The sequence below is a fragment of the Platalea leucorodia genome (assembly GCF_965183815.1).
Source record: "Platalea leucorodia genome assembly, chromosome: Z".
In the NCBI taxonomy this organism is placed as follows: Eukaryota; Metazoa; Chordata; class Aves; order Pelecaniformes; family Threskiornithidae; genus Platalea; species Platalea leucorodia.
In genome coordinates, this window is record NC_138858.1 from 29,333,094 (window position 1) to 29,360,656 (window position 27,563).

The 27,563-nt window shown below is 39.1% G+C and overlaps 1 protein-coding gene across 3 annotated transcripts in view; it reads left to right on the plus strand.

The window, feature by feature from the left end:
• Nucleotides 1-27,563, plus strand: part of MRPS27 (mitochondrial ribosomal protein S27) — a 48,720-nt gene that overhangs the window by 1,778 nt on the left and 19,379 nt on the right. For 2 of the 3 annotated variants that reach the window (XM_082337566.1, XM_082337568.1), the window contains exons 2-4: nucleotides 374-451; nucleotides 6,326-6,396; nucleotides 9,382-9,440. In XM_082337566.1, coding sequence (XP_082193692.1) covers nucleotides 374-451; nucleotides 6,326-6,396; nucleotides 9,382-9,440 — 208 coding nt within the window. Of the gene's footprint in view, nucleotides 1-373; nucleotides 452-1,484; nucleotides 1,570-6,325; nucleotides 6,397-9,381; nucleotides 9,441-27,563 lie in introns of all 3 variants that reach the window. The other variant, XM_082337567.1, reaches the window with a different exon arrangement.

Here is a 27,563-nt window from a genome sequence, read left to right on the forward strand (position 1 = left end):
TAGCTAATCGCTAGCGTTTGATGAAAAAGGTCTGTGTGCACAAAGAAGCTATCCTTTATTGTTGTTTGGGTTTTTTTCTACCTTGACAAATTTTCTTAAATACAGAGTTCAGGTTTGGGAAGATTTGTTTCATGCTGAAAAAAAAATCTTCAGGGGAAAGCCTTTCTGTTTTAAAAATGATAAAGTAATGGCTCATCTACATACAAGGAATCTGAACTCTTATGGTAGCCGCTGCTGACAGCTGTGTCATAAAGACAGTGTAATGCATCCAACTCAGTAAATGTGACAGAAAAAGGTGATAACTAATAAAGTGTTAGTTTGTTTAGAGATGTCTAAGCAACCTGGCTTATGTAGTGATTTCTTTCTTCATTAGGTAGAAGATGTCTTCTTTCTGCGGCCTATGTGGACAGCTCAAAATGGGAAAAGAGACAAAAAGAGGAGCATAGCCTGGGTGAGAAAAGTTTGGGTTTTTTTCTCCACTTTTACTAACTAATTGCAACCTGAACTCATTTGAGACTGGCTCATCTCCTATAAATATTTCAAAATAAAAAAATGCGTGGAGCAAAATGCTTCTGAGGTTCTATGTCAAAATCTGCTCAACATATTAAAAATCTGTCATATATATTCAAAGCTATAACGCAGAAACAAGTTAGAATTTACCCGTTTAATTAGTGTTTGGTTTCTACAAGCTGATTTTTTTTATTTCACAAAATCCAAAGATTTTATTAATGTCATGGTTTTGCGTCTGACAGTTAAGACTGTCTCCAAGTGTCCTCTTCATCTATATTGTTTTAATTGTAATGCAGTGCGAAAGAAGACCTATAATTATTACAGGGCATTCCTGCTTAAAAACATTTTTTTAAAAGAACGTTTTCCTCAGATTTTTGCAGGAGGGAAGGTTACATTTCTTGTTGAAATTTTAGATTTTTCTTTTGGGGAAAAATGAAACTAAACATTTTATATTTCCGAGAAGTTGTACATTAAACTGTATCTCCATATGGTACTGAGATCTCTTGTGAGAATTTCATAGCTAAATTCTTTGGCTAGATTACATTTGAAATGACATTCCACCATCTTTTTGGTGACTATGTTAAATAGAAAGCATCATGCAAAACATTTTTCCATGCTGAAGATACATATGCATTATTTATTTTGTACCAGAGTGTTTTGGAGACCCCTCAATGCATAATCTTTGTCTTCCATTTTTAATTCCTGGGCCATTGAACTATGCTTGTTAATTGTAACAGAAAGAAGAATCAGCAGGTGAAATTCAAGGGCTTTTGTCAGGCAGGAAGACAGACAAAATGATCAGAGTAATGTTTTTTATGCACTAATTTGTTTCTGTTATTTGCCTATAAACAGCTAGGTTGGTATTCTCTACATGTTTTGCTGTACATGGGCCAGAAGCAGCCGGTGGGTGCTCATGACTGTAGCTTGGATCCTGCAGAGATTGTTAATACCTTGTAACCCTTTCCTGTCAATAGGACTGCTCATGCAGTGTTTCTTGGGCTGGAGCCACAGACTAGTGCCCTGGGATGCATTGGAACCAGTCACCTCCAGACGAAAAAGGTTTTTTATTTTGACAAAAGTCATAGGCAATACAAATCCACTGTAGAAGAAAACACTGTTGTGGAAGTGCTGGTACAGTCCGTGTTTGGCTTTCCCCAGGCCTGGCAAGACCTTTTGTGACTATTTGGCAAGCACAGTTCTTGCTGCTGATCTGCCGATGATCTTGATCCAAAGCAGATGTCTGTTGCATGCTTTTCAAAGAACTGCTTTGCATTTTCATTTTGTGTTCATAGAAAAGAGAAAACAAGTTAACATGGTGTCAGCTGTATTAGCATTTTCAAAGAGGAGACAGCCCTGCAGACGTCTGCTCTGTAGCTGTCAGTTGTATGGTTGCACATATAATCTTGTGTGTAATAACTGATGATTGTAGCTAGAGTGATTTCCTTGTGTGAGGAGATGCTGTTTTATGTGTGTATTTCAAACACTGTTTCAGAACTGTTATTCTGCAAAACTATGTTGTGAGAATACATTTAAAGGAAAAAGAAGTATTTTTGTTTTAAAGTCAGTTCCATTTCTCTGCTGCAGTGATGTGGTGCCATCCCAGACTCAAACTCATTTATTGTGTCCATATGAGATACGCTTTATTCTTTTCTCCATAGTCTCAGTTTAGCATTCCAAGCATGAATGAGCTTAGGAAACTTCAGTACTGAAAAAAGCATGGGAAAGAGCAAGACTGTATTTTGTGTACAGAAGCACATTTGTTCAAAAAGGTAGGAATTGAAAATGCGTTAATTTGGACTTTACAAACTGCTTGCTGGTAGGAAGACACCAGTCTAGAAGTAATTTGGACTCCCCTTATTAAAAATGAGTTATCAAGGAAATGAGAGGCATGGCTGGACTTAGATTCTCCAGTGTTTCAGTTGGTTCATCACTAGCAAGGGTAAAATTAAGTGATAGTAAGCATCTTGATGAGAAGGATAGCAATTACCAGAATCCCAGGGGATGGCGGAATCCCAATGAGATAAGATGTCTTTTTTTGTTAGAAAAACTCATAGTACCCAAAATGGCTCATCCACAGCACCAGGTGGCAGTGCTGTCTTTACAGAGTTGAATAATTCTCATTCAAAGCCGCCTTCTGTTTCCATTCAAAGCCTTCCTTGGTACAAAGCTGTAGTTCTTTCCAGAAGCTGCTAGGGATGTGGAAATACGGAGAAATGTGAAACACATAAATTTGTAAGGCAAAGTACTTGCCTCAGCCTTCCTGTATATTTTAATTGGGTCTTTAAAATAAATTAAGGCTTTCTTTATATAGAAGATGAAACGTTAGTGTGTGAGCTAACGTACTAGCTCTGCCCATCGTTCCCAGAACAGGTAAACTTTGTGTCGCAGTTGTATCCGCTTTCCCGTTGCTGCCCCATCACTGGCTTTCAAACCTGTCCTGGATGGACCACTTCTAAAAATAAGAGAGTAGTGACCTTAATGGTGGCCAAATGTGCCACTTGTTGATGTGGCTACATGCTGTGGATAGGTACACACTGTGAATCAAACTGAAACAGTCTTGATTTCCTGGGCCACCAAACTGGTATTAGATGTCATAACCACTGACTTGGAACATGACAGTCAGTATTTTCCCAGTCATCGTCCTGAATCAGCCTGTTGTGGGCCGCAAGACATTGAGTTCCTATGAACAAATGAAAATAAAAGTGTACATGAAATCTCAGACACCAGTATTCTAGAGATAACTGTGAAGTCACATCCAGAAGTTAAATGACCTCAGCTCAGATTTACGGTTTGTTTTGTTAGTTTGTTTAAATCCATGTATATCTGCAATATGCAGAAATATGTTTTTAGAGACATTAAAATTTTGTAAAAGTTAATCTTCTAGAAACGTATTTTTGGGCAATATGTATGAGAGATTATATATACTAATGTCCTCTTTGGTAACGACTATCAGATGAAAGCACTTGCAACATACATCTGTTAGAATGTGCATAGAATTTTGCTTTGGCCATTAAAACATTTATTTCGTTTATACACCAATGTTAGCACTCAAGTTTTACTACTAACAGTGGTAGCAGGCTTGGGCATTCACATTCTGGCATTCTAGTGCTGCTGTCGGGATGTTTTTAACTAAGAATAAGCTTTAATCTTGATTATTGAATAACAGCTTATAGAGCAAACTTGGTTTACGAAAGGTAGCTGCATTATTTCAAATCTTGAATATGAGGAAAAAAGTCTGGTTTTAGGTGCTCTTCAGAAAAAACAAACCAGGGAAGAATTGCTCACTGCAGATTATTAGTATCGAGAAACTACAGCAGAAATGGCAGTTTGTCTGGAAACAAAGCTAAATTTCCCATTAACTTGATTTGTCTTCTATTCTTTAAGGTTTAATCAGCTTTCATTTTATTGTGACTTATATTGGAGCTGATAGATAAGTGCTTCATGTTGCTTTCCATGCTAAAGTTCTGATGGAGAACTCCAGCTCTGTAGACAGCATAAAAGGTCAATCATTAAAATTCTGTGTGTGAACTCTCCCAGAGAAGGCCTGTGTATAAATGGTTAACAGTCTTGGGATCTTGCACTCATAGCATTGTATTAATTTGGTTTATATTCTACTGAGGTACTCAGTGTTTCCTCAAATGGGCTCTTAATCTTCATGAACACATGGGCTCTTCATCTTCATGAGCACCTAGACAAAAGAAGTGCCAAGCTCAGGGGTTGAATATGGCCCCAAATGGTCTTAGGTATCAACTTCCAGTTTTCAGAGGGTGATGCCTAATAAAAATAGTTGTGGAACAGGTAAACGAATTCCCAACCTGTGCAGTTGTTTGTCTCCAGTCCATGTTGCTATGTCATCAAACATACCAGATTTCAGAGTGAATACTTTTTTCCAGCTATCTCGAAATGCAGATGAAGAATGTTGGATGCCAGTTGGCTTAGTAGGTTTAGGCAAGGATCTAGCCAGTTCTGAGTTCCTGACAAGTTGACTTGACCACAGCATCCGTTCTCTCTAACTGCTAGCACTACTGAGAATGCCCTCAAAGTCTTTACCTACATGTTCCATCATGACCCTTGTGAGTGCTGGAGAGACAGGCAATATAGGGTCAAATACAGACACTTCTTGTAAGGATATTCCCACAGAAATTTCTTTACCATTAAAAAAGTTGATCTGCTGTTTCAGTGGTTATGTGGTACAGCATGGCCTTGGTGGCCCACATCAGCACAGCATCCTGTGTTGTATTTTGTAGGAGCTGATACTTGCCTCACTAACTTTGCCCTAGATTTCCCTTTGCTTTCATGGTCATGAAATGCTTGCCTTCACTCAGCCTGAGATAAATGCCCTTTTTGTGTTTTGAAGAAGGCCTTAAAGTGCCTCAGGAAGGAAAGTGTTATGTAAACACAAATTACTGCTATGTAGCAGACAGCAGCATTGTCCAGACTAAGAGTCAGCCATTTAATTCCAGATCAAGGCTCTGTCATTTTGCTGCAACAAAAATATTTGCACGTGTGTTGTAATTTGAGAGAGTACCTATAAGGTCAGAGTAACATTGAATGCCATTTGTACTGTTAGAACTGTAAACCCCTCAGTATTCACTGGCAGTACAGGTGTGTTTTTAAAACGATGAATAGTGGTATCACTTGTTTTGTGGACAGAACGTATATTGACTGCATCCCTTGGAGACATGGCGTGTTACTGGTGCTGTGCTGCTTTCTGCCTCTGACAACTTTGCCAGAGTCAAAGGCTTAGTAAATTCTGATGTGGTGCTGCAAGTTGTGCTCGCCTCACATTTCATTGACAGGTGTGGAGGTCAGATGCCCTTTTTGGAAAATGAATTGTAAAATGAGCCAACCCATCAGCTCTTGAAGGATGGCCAATGGGTCTAATCGAGAAGTGTCAAAGGAGAGGCTGGTTTAGTAACAGTTGTAGTCTTGGGGTGCAAAGGGTGAAGCAAGGTGCTAATGGTGCAAAGAGAATATGTTGGATTCCTGGTCCTGGAAGATGCAGGAGAATAGAAAGAAAATGATTGAAGACTCTAAATTTTATAGATTGGGTATCATCAGTTCGTCTCAGCTAAGAATCAAACAGCTGACAGTAAGCATACAATGAACAGCTTACTCCTCCTGAGTTGTCATTATTTTCCAGGAAAAGTACAAAAGTAAAACTCCAAATTAAATGAATTTAACTTCCAACTAAATTCATTAAATGCAAAGGTTGGCTACCTGTTCAACAGTCAGAAGCTTAAAGTTCCTGTTTGGTCAAATTAATATTGTTATACGACTGCTGGAGCAGAATGCTATAAAGTTAATAAGGTTCTGGCACAGTGCACAGTTTGATTAACAGGATTTCTTTGGATTGCTGTTTGTGACTGTGGAGTTCATCAGTATGGTACTGCTTGTTTCTGTGTCTCATTGTTTTACTGTAAAATGAAGGACAAACCCATGCCAGAAGTACTGTCCAGCATATGCTAATCTTGAAGGCAAGTGTGAATTCTAAGGACATCTGCTCAGCTTTTCTAGATGAGTTATATTAGTTATACTAATTCCATCCAACACATTATAGGGTAGTTTGCTTTTCCCCCCCTTCTTTCTAATAAGTTAAAAACATCATGTTGAGAACCTTTCCATGTATTATCTTCTGTTAAAGTATTTAACAATAATTGAAAGTACTGTTTTCATACAACTTCAAAATGAGATGTTAACAAGGAACCAGAATTTGATTTCATGGACAGAGGTTCTATTCTAGGTTGTATGATGGCTCTGCAGATTTTCCTGTAATGCCAGTTGATTAAACATACTCTTTTTCTGTTTTCTCCAGCTGACTTAGCCCACTTAATGGACAGAACCTATGAAAGAAAGCTTCCTGTCAGCTCTTTGACAATAGCCCGGGTAAGGAAATAAATCCCAATCATAAAGTGATGGAAATGGTAGTGGATTGCTTATGAAATCAAATGAGCTGAAAGGGGATAAATGAAACTACCTCTGCTGGGAGTTCTGGAGTTGTAAATGTCTTGTTATACTGTTAAATTGCTGTGTAAAGCTGTTTCATTGTTACTTTGTACTCATTAGTTAGTACCTGGACTGTAGGGTCTTTGAAAAAGAAATAGTTTTTTTTTCTCAGTAAAATTGGGGCCTCATTGTTACTGGGCTGTGTATTTCCCTAATATGTGTTCCCTGCCTTCCTGTGGTTTCTGTCTTAGTGAGAGCTTTAACGCCCACTCAGGCACCTTATAAGAACCCAGGCTGCTAAGGGGGTGCAACGAATTAGCATACTGCCTGTCTGTGTGCATCTTCCTCCACTTCCAGGCTCCTTTCAGAGTGAGGCAGAGGTGGATACGTTTTTGTCTTGGTTTAACCCCAGCCGGCAACTAAGCACCACACAGCTTCTCGCTCACTCCCCCCCTGGTGGAATGGGGGAGAGAACTGGAAGAGTAAAAGTGAGAAAACTTGTGGGTTGAGATAAAGACCATTTAATAGGTAAAGCAAAAGCCGTGCATGCAAGCAAAGCAAAATAAGGAATTCATTCATTACTTCCCATTGGCCCGCAGGTGTTCAGCCATGTCCAGGAAAGCAGGGCTGCATTGTGCATAATGGTTACTTGGGAAGACAAAACGCCGTAACTCTGAATGTTCCCTCCCTTCCTTCTTCTTCCTTCCCCCAGCTTTATATGCTGAGCATGACATCATATGCTGTGATTCTATGAATATCACTTTGGTCAGTTGGGGTCAGCTGTCCTGGCTGTGTCCCCTCCCAACTTCTTGTGCACCCCAGCCTGCTCGCTGGTGGGGTGGTGTGAGAAGCAGAAGAGGCCTTGACTCTGTGTAAGCACTGCTCAGCAAGAACTAAAACATCCCTGTGTTAGCCTAGAGTTGTTTAGGTTGGAGAAGACCTTTAAGATCATCGAGTCCAACTGTAAACCTAATACTGCCAAGTCCACCACTAAACCATGTCCCTAAGCACCACGTCTACACACCTTTTCAATACCTCCAGGGATGGACACTCAACCACTTCCCTGGGCAGCCTGTTCCCGTGCCTGACTACCCTTTCAGTGAAGAAGTTTTTCCTAATGTCCAATCTAAACTTGCCCTGGCGCAACTTCAGGCTGTTTCCTCTTGTCCTATTGCTTGTTACTTGGCAGAAGAGACTGACACCCACCTCGCTACAACCTCCTTTCAGGTAGTTGTAGAGAGCGATACAGTCTCCCCTGAGCCCTCTCCAGGCTAAACAGCCCTAGTTCCCTCAGCCACTCCTTTTAAGAACTGTGCTCTTATCAACACTGTTTCCAGCACAAATCCAAAACATAGCCCCATACTAGCTATTCTGAAGAAAATTAACTCTACTGCAGCCAAAACCAGCACAATTTTGCTTCTCTAGTTTTCTTTCCTTGCCTCAGCGTACTGATGCAGGACAAATGCTGGTGTGGTATAAGTGAAGCCCTTATTTTTACTGGAATTATTAACCAGTTCCATCTTCTGGATGGGTTAATCTGGGGAGGAGGAGTGAAGACAGAGATACGAGATGTGCTTTTAAGTTCCCTGTATAAGTGAGTGTTTGTACTGAAGAAGCAGAATAAATATGTCACTTGTTTTAAAAGAAAAAAACAACTAATTTCAATCTTCAAAATTATCCAAAAAAGCTGAGTCACCACCCTGGTACCTCAGTAACACCACTAATTAGGATCATTGTCACCACTAACTGTGGAGTCACAGAACATTTTATACATTTACAAGAACAAGCATTTATACATATCAAGCATTGCTTCTGAAACAGCATCCATGGGGGAAAGGGGTGTTCCTCTCCCTTTTGTTACTTAATCAGCTTTATTCCTTTCCTTCATGTTCCTGCTTTGGGCTGACCTTTTCCCTGGAGAAGTGGCATTTCCAGATTGTCAAACAGCCCCACTTTCCAATACCTGGAGCTCACATCAGATTCTTATTTTCTAAAATGTAAATATAGCACACAGACATGCTATTGCCACACTCAAAAGATGAGACCTACATGTATACAGCATGCAAGGAGAGTTAAGAAACTGGAGAGCAAGTACCAGTCAGCTGAAACTATTATTTTTAGCTTATGCTTAGGATAAAGAGAAGTACCGACCTTGAGAACATGTTGTTTATATATTCTGAGCTAAAGGTATTATGCTGGGAAGAGTGTTCCAGCATCTTTATGCTTATGTTAGTAAAACCTACGGGAAAACAGGATTCACTGTTACCATAAGACAAAGTCTGGTTGAAAACTTGGGGTTTGTTTAAATAGTTGATAGCACTGAGAATTTTGGAAGATTGCCTGGAGTAGACAAGGTTTTAAATCAGAGGAAAATTGTGCTTTACAGCATGGGGGATGATTTTTTTCTTACTGTTATTTATACATGTGGTGAAATAAAAAATGCTGTTGCCCCTGTCCTTCAGAATTTATAGTATGAATAGGCACAACAGGCAAACTTTAGGGAAAATAATACTTTTTAGAAAGATAAGTAAGACATGTTGAGACTCACTCAAAATGGGGAAAAAAACTAAGGAACTGAATGTATTCTTAAATTAAAGGATTTGATTAAAGAGCAAAAAATTCAGAGAGGAGCAGCGAAAATATGGGGTACTGAGCTATATGGACATAATTCTCAGATGGTCTCCATGTTTTCAAGGTGCATAATGTTTCTTAGAGGTGAGGAGGGGAGTTGTCTCAGTTTAAAAAGACTTTTTTAGCAGTCTAGAAGAAACCTCTGTAGGAGCAAGCAAAGACTTGAAGACCTCCAGTACTGTCAGACACCCAAATATGCCAAACAAATGTGTTTTATTTATTGAAGTGGCATTTTCTTCTAATATGCTTTTTGAGTACTCCCTCTGAAGCTTTTATTTCTTATTTTTTAATTAGTTTGTTGACAACATTTCTTCACGAGAGGAAGTGGATCAAGCCGAATATTACCTTTACAAGTAAGCATCTTTTTCCCCCAGCATGAACTTTGAGACATACAAGTAAATACCATGAAGTCTTGCCCTTTTAAGACTGACCCTTTCCAGCTTACTAGCTTTGATTTCTCATTACAAAATATGTGCATCTACTTGTCTTACAACTCACAGCTAAGGGCCTTCTTGGTAACTTCTCCTTTGTTATGGTTATTCTCCTTCTGGACCTCCAGCATTGGCTCCCGTCAAGCATGTTAGCCTGAGCCACTGAGCAGCTAATACAACCTCCAGCTGTAATTTACATTAGAGATGCTGAAATTATAAGGAATTATATTTGTTTACAGTTTTTCCTTCTGATACTTTTTTGTTCTCTAAGTCATATATTAACTAAATTGGCTATATGCATATTTGCCTGTGTTAAGTGTAGGACTCAAAGAAGCTTGTATCCTTAGAACGAACAGAAATGAGAATGGGCATGCTGTGATAATGATCAAGCCAGCAAGGCTAAATGAGGTATAGTTTTGGGTTTTATTCCCTTAGTACTTCATGTTCCCCAGATAAGCTGTGTAGTTCACCTTATGCATGGGTTGTTTTCTGCAACTCTTCTTGTGTTGAGTGAAGTGTATTGGGTACCTTTGCTGCTAGTGTCAGGTTGAATGCTTGGTTGCTTCAGGTCAGTACATCTCAATATCAACTTTAAGAGGGCAGTAATTCTTGCTGATCACTAAGATAAATTAGTTCTTTTACAGATAGTTGCACACATATTTTGAGAGCTAGGTTTCATGATGGAGAAAGTAACTCATCCTTTCAAAGTGCATGAGAGAGCATCTTTACAAATAATGTCAGGTTGTTATTTGTAAATAATAATGGTTGTTATTTTAATGAAGACGTTTACTGGATGGCTATTTTAAGTACATGCATTGTTGTAAGTGCATGACTGCATTGGACTTCAGATCTCTGTGATTCTCTGGTACTGCTGGGGCAGTATCTGAACCTCAGAGCTTCAAGATGGAAACAAGAGAAACCCAGTTTGCTAATATTAGCAATATCCTGTAATGAAAAAATACAAGAAGGAAGAAGAATCTCTCACAGAGAGGAGGTTAGTGGAGCTTTCATTCCTTCTGATCAGGATTTCATTAGTCCTGTCAGAATCTGTGGTCAGAAATCAGTTTCCCATCCTGCAAGAGGTGAGGTGAAAACAGGAGAAAGTAAAGCCAGTTTAAGGCAAGCCCTCATTTCTGTTTTACAGATGTGCTATTAGTACCTTTTGTTAACATTCTTGAAGATTGTAATGTACATCATGCCACAAAGACTTTAAGTTCTCTCTGATGGAGTCAGGCCCCGTAGGGTAAGGGATACCTTTGAGTGCCCTGACACCAAGAGGAAAGCGTGGTAGTTTAATTGCCGAGTCTCAAAATGGTACAGATAAAATCCAGATAGTCAGAGAGAGATGTTCATACATAGTGTATCTTACCAGTTCTTTCTTCTTGAAAACAAGAGTTTCAGAGAGAGTGACAAGAAATTAGAAGCATAGAAAACGTTCCATAGTAAGAGGGAGAGAATAGAGTGGGAATCTCTAACATGTAAATATCCTCCCCGCTCTTCATCTGTGCCTGCTTAGTACATCAGTGTAAAATACAGGGTTTTTATCCTTAAAAACACATTCTAAAGGAAAGATCTGCAGTTCAAAAGTAATGACAGTTATTTACTGTTTCTCTAAGAAATAATTCTCCTGCGGCTGGTGAGAGTATAGTTATGTGCACATCAAATATGATCATTTGTAATTGATACACATTTTAGTAGTCTGTGTGGAGAGAATAGAGAGGTACCAATGTGTCACATGGCTTGTCAGACATGCTTTGGTTGGAATTTTTCTTGTATGTGTCCCTGTAATGCTGCTTTCTTTTGGTGTTGCAAAATGCTTAGTCTTTTGGTGATGTTAGCATTGGTTTTCCAGGAGACTTCATTTCAGCAAGATCCATGAAATTATTCTCAAAATGCATTTATATGCAGGTAGTGAAACAGTGTGGAGAGCTCTGTAATTCATGTGAAAATGTAAAAATCCCAATTATAACATCACTTCCCTTTCAAATGAAAATAAGTGTGCTGGCTTCAGGAAATAGGAGATGTGGTTGGTATCCGCAAGGCCCCTTTTATTGTTCTTTACATTTTGCACTTAGGCTGGAGTTCAAATGAAGGACATGTTTATAAAGATATCTCTTTGCAGCTGGGAGGATGTTTGACACAGAAAAAGTCCTGCAAAAGTGGCCACACTATGAGACATAAAGGAGGTGGTAGAGAGGGAGAGTTAATAAACAGAGATGCTTTGACAAGAAATCTTTTTCCGGCTTAATGAGAAACAGTTCAAAGAACAATTTTTGTACTTTTTGTAAGGAGAGTAAGCTTCTAAAAAAGAGAAAGGCAGTATCAGCGAAAAGCAAGTCCATTGTGAGCAAATAGCTTGTACATGGCCTGGTAAGTTGGCTGTATGTACATTTGCCTGAACATAAATAAGCAGAATGCTCCCAGTGTCCTGTGTTTTGCCCCTTAACTGCTTTTAGAGAATAAGGGGGAGATTTTGATGTCTCTCCCCAGTGTTGGGTGCCTCTGGCAATCTGAGGTGAAGGGTAGTCAGTTCCAAGGCCGCTACAAGGTTGGAAGATGTTCCTGGTACAAAAGGGCAAACTGTGCCTGTGGGAAGAATCAGAGGGAGGTAAATGGCATTTCCATGCTTGCTATGTGGGGTTTTCCTGAAGATGGGAGTGCCAGAACTTGTAATTGTAAGCTCTGTAGGCTGGAGACTTTCCTTGTAGTGTGTAAGGCAGAACATAGTTTCAAAAAATAGTATTCTGGAGCATTACCATAATGCATTTAGGGTCCCAAAATACAATATACGTATTATATTTAGACCTGTTTCAACTTCCCATCCTTTTAAAGCAGTGGATCTCCAGCCGTACTGTCTCCGCAGAGGATCTTGAGCTCTCAAGAATAGCTGTGTGGAAACTGCTATGCTACATTGTGAAACATGTCAGTAAGATGGTAAAGGCCATTTTGAGGCATGACGTCATCTGCTTTCAGTGCTCCTCTTTTTGTTCTCGTCTGAATACCTCCCCCCCTCTGTTAACTATCAGACTTAAAAAAAATCCTTTCATCTCCTAGGATCCCAGCAGAAATTCTAATCAGAATGCAGAGCACTTTCAGCCAGATCAAAGACCTGGAGTTCGCCTTACTTTGTCCTGTCTCACTGAGATGTCAGTATTTCTCATGTCAGGGTGTTTTTTTGTATGATAGAAACATTAGCATAATGGAGAGGGGGGTTGTGGTGAGGTAATTCTGCTGATTCTGTGTGTAGGTTTTATGCCAACAAAGATTTTCAATGTGTTTGAAAGCAATTGTGGAAAGTTTTATGTTGAGATTCCTCAGGAGGATTTTTAATTGCACTAAACCCATGGCCCACGCTGTAGAAAAAAGTATACACACTGTCTGTAAAATGTAAATGTTTGTATGTGCATGTGCTCTGCAAATTCTTGGACAATCTACCTAGATTTTTTTCATTGCCTTTCCTTGATTGATAATTGCTTTTTTGTAAATGAGTTATTTCTGCAGATTTCACAATTTATTACCTTGGGTCAGTACTTGATTATAATCACAAAATGGGACAATAGCAAACTATTAGAAGTTGTTCTTCGATATGCTGTTATATCTTTCATGGTAGCAAGTTACAGTTTTGAGACCTGATTTCAACCATTAAATAATTTTGGGACTATAGTGGTCTCCATATAGATGAAATTGTGCTTATTCCTTATAATGCCAGCGTATCAGTACTTAGTCCAACATCATATGCAAAGTAAGTTTCACCTGCGCTCACTGTAACTGCATGTCTGCTCTGTGGGTGCAGAAGTTGCAGGTTTTGATACTTTCATGCCAATCAAGCGGTTTAGCATCTGAAAACGTTCGGTTACTCTAAAGTATTGCTTGCAATAAATGATTACAATGGACCAAAAAAAAATTTTACTCCTGAAATATACTTTGCATGGCATTCATTCCCACTAACATGATATTTTGTTTCTGTATATAAATCTACAGGATGTAATGAATACCATTAACTTGTTCCGGCACAAATAGAAAAAGGAGAAGAGACATAGACAAAATCCTACAACATATTTAATTCTTCCTTTGAGATGTTTTCATTGTCCTAAGGCCGTAGCTGACAGATTTCATCAGTTCATCAGGTCTTGGCTTTCGCTCCCTTCAGAGAAATATGTGGGTAAAAAAAAAAAAGACGAGATATTGAGTCAGAAATATCTGCCTATTACTCAAGTTATGCAGCAGTTATGTTTTGAAATGATATGAGAAGTGGTGGAAGCATCTGAGAGAAAAATACACTTCGTAGCCAGAATGATACGTTTTACCAGTTTGGACACCTGCCTCAGCTGAGCAATCCAAAATAACTTCCATGCAAAAGATCTGGGCTGCTCTTTGGCAGGTTGGGAGACATAAGAAAGGGAAGCACTAGAGAGATTTACCTAATTAAAATGTTCCAGTAATTTGCATGTAAATGACAGAAATACCTGTGTTTAATGCTATTGCATTATGGTGGCCAGTGTGTGATGCTGCTTCATGGGAAGAACTGTTGGTCACTATCCAAGCCAGTGCTGTCAGATATAAGCATTCTGGTCTTACAGACTCCACCACTCTTCTGTCTCCCTCATTCACTCATACCTGCACAGAGGGGCACATGTGCTTACTCTCCCTGTCATCTTTCATGGTTTCTCTGTTGTCATTGCCTGTCCATGGTTTGTCAGAGTCTGAGCTATGGGAATCTTTGGAGAAAATAACTAGCAACTACAGTTCAGAATCCAGAGCCAATTTTCAGCAAGCCTAATGCTGTAACCGCATCTCATTCAAGTAGGTGTGCTCAGTCAGCGTAACTGTGCTGGAAAGCGTGAGAGAACCATCGCTAAAGATATAACACTGAAAAGCATTCAGAAAGATCTTTTCCTATAACACAGGCCTTTTCAGTCATCTGCTTTTCATAGTTCATCTGTCCTTTTGTATACGCTTTCCTTTAAGCTTGGCAGAACCTGGACAAGAATTTTCTAGGCACTGCATGTAAAAGCAGAAAAAGTTGGAAGACTTTCCTTCAACACGAATCTTTTCTTTTTTTTCATGTTGCCAACACTAAAGGGATAAGCATTTGAATTTTAAAAACCTATCTATTTAAAACAAGGGAAAATGAAAGATTCTTCTACAAACAGAATGCATATATCAACCTTAGCGGGCAATCCCCCCCCTCCCCAATATTTCTCAAGTAGATAGAAAGATAAAGCCAGTCAGATTCAGAAATGGAAAGAACTGACTCAGTCCACACCCCATGTAGACATATTTTTCATTTAGTATTGGGAGTAAGGCTTTTACTACTATTCTTGCAAGAAGGAATATCAGCAGAATTTTCATATCTTTCAAGCAGCATCTTTCTTGCCAACAGCTCAATGCATTCTATCTAGTAGATAGTATTGGAAATAGACTGAAGTGCAATGTGAGCAGTAAGTATTTAGGACCAGATCTCAAATGTTGTACTCATTGTATGTTGAAGGAGAAAAGGCAATTTTGTGTCAGAATTTCACTCATACTCACCTTAAATGTCAATTTCGCTGTACCCAGTGGCATTCCAAAGGTTGTTTCATAAATTCCTGCACCAGCAAAAAGCTTTTCTGGAGACAGATCTTGCCTTATATTTTAGAAATACGGAGAGTCTAGACAGAGGTTAAATTGCAGCCAAAAATGTAAAAAGCAAGCTGTTCATATGAATACAAATGACCAGGACAGAGTAAAGCCTTTTATAAGCTTCAGAATTTAAAACACAAACACAGGCAGAGATTTATTCCTTTACTGGCTTTGATGACTAATAATTGTAAAGACACACTTGAGAAAAAACCCCATCCAGCTTCCCCTGAAAGGAACTTCAGGTTCCATTACAGCCCCTGAGCAGTAATGGCAGCCAGAGCCAGGCAGCAGCTCCAAACCCACGTAAACAGAAGAAAAAAGCATGGGAAATTGTTTCTGTTGAGTACCCTCTCTTACAGCTTTCCTAAGTAGTATTAAACAGTACAGCAATCTTTTCCCTTTAAGTAATGTGGAAGATGACAAATAGTGGGATGAAAACCTGGATTTTTATTAGGCTTACAACCATACTCAGAGCTGCCATTGATCCCTTCCTTGGGAACTGCTAACTTTGTTGTTATTGTGTCCATCAACCTACGTCATTCCTTTATGGTGCAAGTATTTATTCCTTTTTGAATCAACATAAATACAGCAGAAAAAATAATGATGAACTACATTGTTAAGGAATAATCTTGACATGCTGTAGACCAGAGCTGTCTTATTACAGATAGGTTGATTGGAATTGGAATTATTTGAGTTGTTGAATTTGATCTCAGTTTAAATCAGGAAGCAAGAAACCATAATTCAAATAAAAGACTTTAATCATGTTTCATGTTTATAATTTTATTTATCTTTCTACAGAAAGCCTTATTGTTGTTTTCTGGTAACCCTTTAAACCATTTTAATTTTCTTTGGAATGATAGTACTAAATTTGGAACCATTTTTTTACTAAGCAAGGAGACAATCTTGTGTAGGTACGTACTGGGTTAAGAGGTATTTATTTTCAGGTATATATTTATATATTTGATTATCTTTACAAAAACAGAAGTGTTTTACAACAGTGCAGTTTTTCATTGATAGGGACAACTCTGTTGAGAAAGGAACTTGAATGAAAGTGTTACTTTTCTGCAAATGTACACATTTTAATGATTATGTAAACAGTAATTATATTAGGTACAGTATGGAAAGCATTTATCAGAACATGTTTTGCATTTAAAAGTTATCAACTACAGGAAATCTTTTTATTTGGTGAAATTAACGGATTCTCCAGATGCCAGGATTTTACTATTTGTACGTGCTGTGTTTTATTCCTCTTTTATTTAGAAGAGGCAAGCATGCATTCCTGCTGTTTTCAGTCACAAGTTACTCATTATTGAGCTGAACTAAACGTAACATAGGAGAATAAGGAATATATTATGATTGCAGCTGTAGAAGGGGCAACAGTCCTTAAAAATTCTGGTTTCAGTTGCTTGGCTAGTAACTTTCTCTAGTCTGTGGTATCCTGCTGGTAAAATTAGCTGTAAAATATATGTTTCTTGAGGAAAAAAGATATTTAATGCAAACTGTTGAATTCAGGTTTTTTTTTGTGAGCAGTTTATTTCAAATAGAAATTCTATTCATTTTTTGTTAGCTTTAACTTACTGAGTCACACTGCTGAGTGGCACTGGATTGTGGTGTGAGCAAAAGTGGGGGTAGCCATTCACATGAAAGCATTAGGCCATTTTAACTTGATCTGTCTTCACACATCATGAATAAAATTACAAAATAGTCTGAAAACGGAGAGCATTTATACTATATTTTGGGAAATACAGGTTTTTGTGCTACCGCAACGAGCATGTACTCAAAATGCTGAACAGTTTAAATATCACAAGACAGAGGAATAAGTACAAAGTCCAAAGGCTTCTGGATCAGGCAGAAGATTTCTTAGGAATGTCAGTGGTTGTGATTATTTTACTGTCATCAGTAGTAAAAGACAGAATAAAGGCAATTTATGAAATAAGTTATGATGTTGATTTATTGCCATTAGTGACGGTTTTCTGTGGGGTGAATCAAGGTGTTCATGGCTTATATGGACTGTGCAAGCAACAGTGTATGAGCTTCTGATGAGGACAAATATTTTATTGAAAATGGATTTTTAAGAATGGGATGAGTATTTAGAGCTTGGACATGGTTTTTACTTTGTCAGTTTTATTTTGGAAAAATGTAAGTTAGGAGCTGGAGAGGAAAGATAGGCAGAAAGTAGTGTTGGCTCTCTAGTGTCCTGATGTTCGGTATAGGAGTTGCATAGCCTGCCACAGCTGTTACGTTGAAAATACATCTTGGGTTGAATGTACATGTTGTAAAGCTGATCCACTTACCTGGGTTTACTCAGGATTTTCTGTTTTAATTGCTTTCTCTTATTTGTAGCTAAATGTAATGCTTATAAGAAAGTGGGACTGGAGATCCACTAAGAATGTGAAATATTTTGAAATGTTCCAGGCCATATTACACTGCAGGTTAGCATGGAGAGGGATTTGTGTCTATCTGTCTTTCTATTGATTTTTTTTTCTTTGCAATGACTAATACAAGCGCTGATAATACCTATACAGACAGTTTCATGACACTGTTGGTTTTCTACCATGGGAAACAGTATCGGCTCTTGCAGGGTGCACAGAAGCAGAGCTGGAAACAAAGCATCTCTCTGACATTACAGTGCATGAGAATTCCTGTTCTGCACCACCTTTATTAAGAAGATAGTCAGTATGGTTGAACGGTGGCAAGTCATGCCCTGGTTTTATAGTGTAGACCGATGGAGAGGAGGACAAAGGAAGGCACTAAGGTATTTTTTCCTGTGTTACCTTAGCCAACATATGAAATACAAGGCTCTTGTGCATTTTAATTGAGAACTTCCCTTCATTTTACTGTATACAAGGAAAAATCCATATGATCTTAATTTCAAACAAATCATTGTTGTATATAAGCTTCCTTGTTTTGATGCATGTTGCTGCATAGTATGTAGTAACAGGTAGCAGATGTGATGCAGGTTCCAGAAGGTGAAAGCATTTGGAAATTAAAGGAACATTAAGATGACGATGATAAGGGATAAAATAATGTACCACAGGTATAGATCTGATCTTCTTTTGTTTTATTATACACCATTATAGACAAAATGGTTATAACAGAATGAAAATTACTGTGACAGGGAGGAGGGAGACCTACTTTAGCATACATCTTTCTTTAGCATATAAATGTTTGGGAATGTTAATTTTCAAATAGCTGGCTGTTTTTATTTACAGAAGTGGATGTTTATGCTTTTCTAGAACTGAAAATAGTTTGGTCAACAATCAGTGATCGAGACATTTAGAAAATTATCTGATTATATCCATCAGGCTGTAGATTCCTCTTTGGCTCCAGTAATAAAGAAATTTGAAGAGCCAGCTTTTGTTGCTTGATTCCAATGGCTCATTTTTTCTAAATACTTCCATCTTCTTCAGAAACGTCCAAAAACATTAGAGTGCAAAACAAAAATGAAAATAAGCAGGTGCATTTATTCACCTTGTATGGCTGCTTATTTCTGCATATACCTTTGTGCCTGTGAAAAAGTGTTCTACTCCTTAAGGAGAGAAGCAGCTTGTATTGCAAACAGACCCACAAAATACTGCTTTGCTGTAATTGAGTAGGGATACTGATAAGCAAAGGTCATAGTTTAACATTTTCCTGGAGTGATTTCTGAGGTTATTACTCTCTCTCTTTGTTTTCCAGAAATGGGAAATTAAGGCGCAAATTTCTGAATGTAAGATGCCCAGCAGCAAAGTGGGAAAAAAGGGTTATTCAGGGTGCCTACTTTTGTGGTTGTTTTTTTTTTTTCTTTTTTTTTTTTTTTTTTTGTTATTTTAATGCTGCTTTAATAGTGAGCTGTTTTTAAAGCTGCATGCTCCAGATAACGTATCTGTACTGTCTGCTGGAATGAGGCCAGTTGCATTTTCAGTGCTTCTCTGTACCAAGCACTCCAGTCACTCTGCTCAGCTACCTGCGACTGTTCCTTCTGGCAGAGTCCCCATTACTTCTTTTTCTATTTCTGTCCTTTACTTGGTAAATCTTTGGTTCCTAGGCGGAATAATTCCTTCCTTACTCTTTTTTGGGGGGGGTCGTGGGAGGGGTGGGGGTGGAGGGTAGGACAGGATGGGACAGGGGAAGCTTAGATAGAAGCCCAAGCCCCTCCTATCAGCTGATGATATCCCCTTACCTATTTCCTAAAATCCTGGTGTGTCCCGTGTCCCTGAAGGAGAATGTCCGAAGGCTTTTCAGCTGCCTCCCTGTCTCCCCTTTGCTACATCAGTTTGAAAGCCTGAGGGGCTCTGTTAAATGTGAAGTTAGTCATTTTAGGAATAATGCTGTGGCAGCTCTCAGTAGTTGGTTTCCATCTTCACCACTCTGACAGATTTTGTGGGATGCTAGGTTGCACATCCTTGAAAAGTGCTGGAGTTGTCCTTGCCTCCCAGCTTTATTCTAATTAATGATCCATGTGCATGTGTGGTGTGCCAGGTCCTCAGCAGATTGATGCAGGTACCTGGTAGCTCGGGGAACCATGTGTTTTCTCCTCGGACCAGGTGAGGATTTGACCCAGGATCTAGTTCAGGGAGCATTTAAACAGCCAACAAAGAATGCTCTCTGGGTTTGTTGTTAAAATTGGAAGGGGGTATGCAACAGAGCAGCTGGTAGAAACTCCTATTTTCTCAGCTGTAAATGTAGACACAATAAACATTCCTTCTTTCTCTTGCTGAAAAAGTGAACGGGGATTTTTAATTTTTTTTTCCGCGCCTTCACTGTAGAGCTTTTCAAGCTGAAAGCACACAGATCTTGGCAACTGGCTTTGCAAGCAGATTTGCACCTTTATGAGTTACATCTTTTTCCAAGAATTGGTGTGGATATGAAGCTGGCTTTAATCTCTAAAGTCAACTTCATGATCATCCTCTTTAAATTGTCATTTATTTAATTCTGATCTCTCCTCTTTCACTGCTGTTTTCATTTAACATACTCCTTTCTTCAGTCTAATCGGTCACTTTCTACTCAGTTCCATTAGGGAGTGAGCAGAGCAGGGCTAAATACAGCCACAAGCAAAATACATGGCCTCTGGCAGCAGACAGCTGGGAGTAAAATGGGCAACCCGCCCCCTCCCTTGCCTACAGTGCCTGTGCCAAAGCTCTGACAAACCAGACTGGCTGCTGGTGCTTGTAACTGGGGGTGGGCAAGGTATAGCAGCTACTGTGAGAGCATGACAGAGGAGCATTTGCAGCAGCAGTGGTACACTCTGCTTTCTCTGCAAAGGGGTTTCGGTTTTTGTCTTCCATTGAAGTTACTGTCCTGCAGCAATCGTGCCTTTTCACAGAGTTTCCTTTGTCCAGGTTAAATAGTAAAGCAGCAAGTTCATCTTACGTAAGATACTGTTGTGTTGTTTTGGAAATCGTGGTTCTTCGGAGGAATACAATAAAAAAAGCCTGTCTGAAACACATCTAGTACATAATTGCACATAGTTGCAGTGTTTTCCTCCGTCTTCTGTCTTCTCTGTTCTCCTGCGCAGTGGGTAACATGACATGTGTAAGCCTCCTATACCATGAGTGCCTTGGAGAACTGGGTGCTTGTAAATGTCAGTTTGGAGCCTGAATACAAGATCTGAGTAGGCCACTGCAAGAAGGCAAAGCGGCAGGGCGTCCTGGCCTTGCATCATGCACTGATGCTCATCAGCAGAGGCAAAGCCAGGAGTGGGTTATATTTGTAACTAACAGTCTTGGCTGTATTCTGGTCTCAAAAGGGGAGGAACTACAAAATACCCATTTTCATTTTGAAATCCTCTGGCTGTTTTGAGTAGCACAACCTCATTTTACTGTGCAGCTTGTACCTACCTACACAAGGGAACATTTGTCCTACAGTACATGCAGTACTTAAAGTGAGGTACCTACTGTCTCTCTCTTTAAATAACAGATCTGATGGTACAGTATTTTTCTGGAAAGAATAAGAGAAAAACAATCAAAAAGCTAGTAAGAGACCACAAATTTCAAACTGCCAATGCTTGAGTCAGTTTTGCCATGTTTATCCTTAATTTGCTTACTGGTCCACGTGTTTGACATCATAAGCAATGGAACAAAGGACATTTCTGTCCCATTGGGCTTGGAAGAAGTTAGATACACTAAGAGGTGTGCTAACTAGAAGTTAGCCTCTGAAGTACTGTGATTAGGTAACTTACTGTGGCTAGGGAACAGTTAAAAATGTATTGTGAAGGACTCGAGGATTTTTGGGTTTTGTTGCTGAAAATATTTTTCTCAGGAAAATGCATGGTTGGAAGAACAAAACTGTCAATAAGCTGTTGCTCATTGAGACATGACATGAAATGGAGACAGATTCATGGTGGACTGCCCGGTAGCCAAGACCTGGCTATGCAACTATGCAACTCTTTTTGGAAATGGTTGCCTTTTTGACAGCAGCTCTGGCTGAAACTAGAGGTGAGCATCAGGTGTTTTGTCCCCTCTGTTGCAGGTGTTTATGCTTAATATGAAAACCTTATTTGTTTACCTTGACAGCTTATCAGATAGCTCTGCCTTCCCTTTGCTTATGGGGTGCAGAAGGACAGCAATGCACAAGGAAATCAGACTCTAGCAGTGAAGAATGAAAAGGGCACGAGTAGTAGGTCAAAATTAGGTTAACTTGAACTGTGGGACTATGGCAGCAAATCTGAAAAGGTGAAACCTGAATTGTGCAAATCCAGTTTTTTAAGTGTTTGGCAGCAAATGTAAGGTTTGGCTCTTCCCTTGTTTAAGTTGGCTACTAAGATCCATTCAGTATTCGTATTCCTGCAGCACTCTCTTGCCAGCACCTTTTTGCTTAGGTTGCACGTGGTGTGAAACTGAACAGCATAGCAGAATAAACAGTTTGCCTCATATGCTTCTGTATTGCAGCCTTTGATACTCAAGCCAGAGGAATACATCTGTTGTAATCTATGCAAGCTCAATTGTGAACAAACTGAAAAGTGTCAAGGGTTGTGTCAGTGGGTGTAACGTTACAGTAGTTTGAAGCTAGTGTGTGATGTATTTCTGGGAGATACTTTGTGAAGCATAAAGAATTTGAGTAGAATAAATGGAAAATGCCACATCATTACAATGTGGACTCCAGCTCTCAATGAATTAGGTCTCTGACAAAATTATGTTAATTATGTCTCAGGTTAAATTTAGACTTGTATATTAGGCACCATTAAAAAGTTGCTGTTAGCAAATACTGTAATAGCAATGTCTAGTTAGAGGCTGAGGTTTTTTTCCTGCTCTTAAAATAAGAAGTCATTATTGGCTTTTCTTGACAGCGATTTTTTTGCATACCCATAAAGTGTTCCTTTTTAATATAATGGGAAAGGGGTGTTCTGTCATAGTTTAAGCTTAGTGCTAGAAGGCAGAAACTCCTGAACGTTGGTCCTAACTCTGATTCAGTTCCTTCTGACGCTGAATAAACTATTATAAAACTTGGAGCCTCTGTCTTGTCAGCTTTAAAAGCCTTTGGTGCTATGTCTCTGTCCAGCTTGGTTAATGGTTACTGGAACACAGGCTTCACTGTGACATCCCTGCAATAGTTAGTGGCTAAGAGATGGAGGTTTTCTAAAGCATCTCAAGTAATTTATTTATTTTTAAAAATGAAGGATCTAACTAGCTTTGAAGCAGTTTATTCCCTAAAATCACATAATCTTGCAGATAGCCCTGGTTGAAGAAAGCCCATGACATAGGTACCATTTGGTTCCCAGAAGGTTTTAAACTTACTTCCAATATGCAGCTAGTGGGAACTAGCTTTCTGCTAGAAACTGACTTTCTGGCAGTCTTTAGCAGGGGATCTCTCTCGCTCTGCAAAGTGAACCAGGTAGAAAGGTGATTTCAGCAGTTACAACTTAGAAACGGGCTTTCACAAACATCTCTTTTTCATTTCAATAACTTGTGTACCAGCTTTCAGACAGATGGAGAATTAATTGAAGTAATGACAGGCTTAGCTGGGTTAGTAAAATGGTAACAATCAAATCAGTACTTTACTTATATATGCCATTTTTTACAGCCTTTGGGTTAATCAGTTTTCAGAGACATGAGTAATGATTCCAGCAGAACTGACACTTTGTTGAGCTTTAATACAGCAAGTTTTAGCCTTAGACACTTAGAAATTGCTGAGATTCAAAAATCTCCGCAAAGCAAGAAACGTAGTGTGTTGTACAATTCTTAATTTCTCTATATATGCTTTTGTACGCCAGGATACCAGGAAAGGATATAATTAATGGAAGAGTTGGTTTAAATTAGACTTCATTGTGGTTGCATGGGGATAAGGAAGGGCACGAGAGAGTATTTTACCAGAAACACTATACCAACAACTCACCCCATCATTCCCCGTGTTTTTCTCAGCCTATAATACTCTCTATTCAGTCACTAGAATATTAATGGCATTTATATTCAAAACCGTTCATTTCAACTGTAAGCCCAGAAGTATTTTTTACAGAGAGAAATTCTAGGAGCTATGTCCTTTACAGTCAATAGTTTGGGAAAAAGTTGGGCTTTTTATTATTGTTGTTATTATCATGACAAGACTTTTCCTTTTTCTTGTTAACTGTTGCTCTTTGAGTGAATTTCAGCTTTATAGTGAAGGTAGTATGGATTCTTCACGTGTGTGAGAAGAAAATCTGATTTTCCTGCCTGTCTTTTCCAAAAGGAGTGTGAGAGGTGGACCGTGTTGGGTGATGGCACTCCATTATCCTAGGAGGAGAAAAATAGAAATACTATATTGAAGTGTCTGTTTATTTGGTTTCTTTCATTGGGGATATATCTCTAAGCAACAAGAAGTGAAGCATATCTCCCATGCTGTTCACCTCATCACTCTGTCTTGACCATAAAGGAGTAAAGCCAAAAAGGGCAGTTGCTTGTTTCACAGTCTGCATTTGAAATAAAACTTCTGAATGTCAATAAAATGACCCAGTTTTATTTTCTGCATTAAACTAAACCGGCGCCCCTACCTTTTCTCAGTAGCAATATTTGTATGATCACAATGTTCTGTTTTTTGCCAGTCGCACTGGGGATCCCCAAGCGGCCAGTTTCAGCTTTAGTGAGCTAGCTGACGACCTTCCCTTTAACCTGTCTTGTTTAAATATTATGCTTAGAACAAGGAGCCGTGTTGGTACTGGATTTTTAAATGTTAAGACCTTTAGTTTCTAGCTAGGCGAGGCCTGTGACTGTTGTCCTCTCGTGTCAGGTTGAGGCATACAGAGCACCTTCAACCAAGCTGATACACTAGAAATCCTGACTCATGTTCTTTTGAGAAATGAACTACCATTGGTGCCCTGCCAGGCAGTGCATAATTCTGGAGTATTTTGAAACTACATGGCTAGAGGAGCTTTTTAGGAAACACATTTAACAGCCTGGAAGAGGCTGTTAGAGCTGTTCACAGGGTCACAGAGTGTACTGAGCAGCAGTATATTGCTTGAGCCTGGGCTTTGCTTTTTCAGTCTGGTTATGAACTAATTAGTATAAAGGTCTGAGGCATTCAGGGCAAGCCTGTGGGATACTTAAGTTGATAGAGTTGTCTCAAGGATTCCTCCTCTCTGTGCTTTGCAAATGATTCTAGAGGGGTTCAAGGCTGCATGGTGTAACCTGGTGGCAGGAGGTTGGAAGAGCTGCTCCGCTCCAGTTCTGTCATGTTCACTGCCTGTGGATGGAAAGAGAGATAAATAGTTCAGGTACTTTTCAGAGCCAGGAATCCCAATAAATTGCTTCAAGCTTTGCTGTAGGCTCTGGATCTGTTGCTGTTAATGTTTCTTTTGTGGTGGTTCTTACATCTATTTATGTATAAGCAAAGCATTTCTTTTATGCTGCTGTAAACTGCATCTCCATTCATACATTGTTTTGAAATTTGTAACATTTATCTAGGATTTTGCAACTATTTGATACTGTTTTTTCTTTTTAACATAATAAGGCTGTTCGTTGTGTTTTAGTCACAAAGGTGCCTTAAATCAAAGGAAGAAGAGCATTTAGTGATACAAGAGATTGACAATAATAGGCAGAAAATGCTTGTTGTATCAGAAATTCAGCTTGTCATTTGTTAATCAGCTCTAATAACTGGCTGTCAAAGTAGCTAGGTCAGTAAAGGATAAACTACATCCTAGGCACTACATGGTTGATTGCTGTATGTGATAGTCATTGTTAGAAAGAGATTTTGCAAAGCTGAGCTTTCTGTGCAGGAGTGTGGTTTTGAGCAATGCAGTAGCTACTGAGACTACTGAATGGTGAACTCTGTCCCTTCAGTTGTTAGGAGAGGGTGGTTACCAGGGTGATATCCAAAGACTTCCTAAATGACTGTGTAGTATGTACTTCTACCCAAAATACCTCCTTTCCCAGATCTGGTCCTTTTCCCAAGCATAAGGGTTAAGAAACAGGTAACATCGGGGTGGACAGAAATAAAAGTTGAATGTGGTATAACTGGAAAGCAAGACCCAATACTAAGAGTATTCTTCAAGTCTCCTGTTGGGCCTTGATGTTCGACTGTGCTTCTGTACTATAGTTTCTCTTATCTAAAAACTGATTGTTTAGGCCTGTTTTGAGGCTGCATTCATCAGTGGTGTTAGAGCTCTGTGCAACTCCTGAACAAAAGACACTGTGCAAGAAATATGCATTCATGTGGAGGTGGAGCAAGCCTAATTTAGAAGAATTAATTTTATGGTCAAAGCAATCAAGAGCTAAATTAGTTTAAAATCAGAGATGGAGGAAAGTCAATAAAAATTAAAACAGGATAAGGGCTGCATGTGGGCTTCTCTTCTTGTGCAAGAGCACAATTCTACCTCAGCATTAGACTATCCTCTGTTATAGCTGACTCATCTAATTTTTTAAACCTGTCCTGTTCCTGCTTTAGATAATTAATTTCTTATACTACGTATGCTAGTTGAGTTTTTTATTTCAACATAAAAGGAAAGTGTTCCCTCTTTTTACTTGAGTGTAAGCAGTTAATGCATGAGGTATTCCCTATAGGACTGATATGTTTATACATGAAATTTTTAAAAGGATGCATACAAAGAAAGGTGAAGGCTAAGATGCAGGCAAAGAAGAGATGGAAAAGTAAAGTTTTATTCCTGTTTAAAAGGAAATTTCAGTCAACAGAGATTTTTTTCACGGCTGTTGCCTTTGACACTGACACATGAGCAATGCCTCGGGGTCCATTTAAAATGCAGGCGATTTTTCCCAAGGCCTGTGGCTTGAAATGACAAACAAAGGGAGAGTTTTGGGTGATGTTTCCTTAGCCTTCCAGTTTCCCAGCTAAGCCTGCCTGGAATCCATTTGATCATTATGCACTGTAGCTTAAAAAATGTGCCTGGGAAGAAAAAAACATGTCATTGCCAAGGAGCTTCACAGCCCTGTATGACTTGTGTAAAATGTGGAGTGGCTTTGGATTCGTTCCATTGAAAGAGCTTCTTCCTGGCTTGCAGAGACATTCCTTATGCTATTTATTCATTTTAAGTCTTCTTATATTTTGCTTCAGGACTTTTTAGAATTTTAAGTGGATGAGAAGAAATCTGGCACTCTCCTCTCCTGATTAAAGCAAATGAACATGCAAACCCATATTTCTCTCTAGTTCTAAAAGAAGTAAGAGAGATCTGAATTATAGGTGGAAGAAATTTGTTACAGTGACTACCACTAGGTAGGTTCCTTCCTTTCCTGGACTAGATCCTACAAGGGGACTAGCAACATATGAAACCTTTTTGGTTTTAACTCTGAGGAAAGCACAATAACACATCTAAATGATGTATATTAGAAATAATGAAAGCATGGAGATGGCTCAGTGTCCTTCTGTTGTTAATTTCTCCACTTCCTTGCAATGTGGCAGAAGATGGTACAGGAATCTTTAAAGCATAAGAACAGAGAAGAACATTGTAGTACAAGAGGTTTTATTTAAGGAGTTGGGTTTATGTATGGTAATGCAAAATTAGCAAAGCAAAATGCAGGTGCAATTTAGAAAGTCTTGAAGAAATCTGGAGGCCTAAGAGATCATACAGTTCTGTGCACTGGATGTGTAGATCATCACAAAATACTTTCTCATTAGGTCAGACAAAGTTGGAGAAAGGAAGGGGACTCTTCTTCCTGTTTCACAGATGGGGGGAAAAAGAAAAAAATAGTGTATTGCACAAGGATAGCCTCTGGCAGTACCAGGAATTGGATCAACCCTTAAGAAAGCCACAGAGTGCAAAATGGGAGCTTCTGATCAGCTTAGCAAAGAATTAGATCTGCTGAACTGGCTTTCCATCCGTACAGCAGAGCTGTTCCTGGTAGTATATTGCTTCTGCAGCACTTGCTCTTCTGTAATCCAGCAAATCCTCCTTCACCATCTTCCTGATTTTTGACCGTCCCCAAAGCAACTCCCCTGTGTCAAACCTAGGGAAAAGAATACAGTCCAGCATCTTGATGCTTCTGTTTACTCTCAGGGTTGCTGTATTAATTCCCTTGAGAA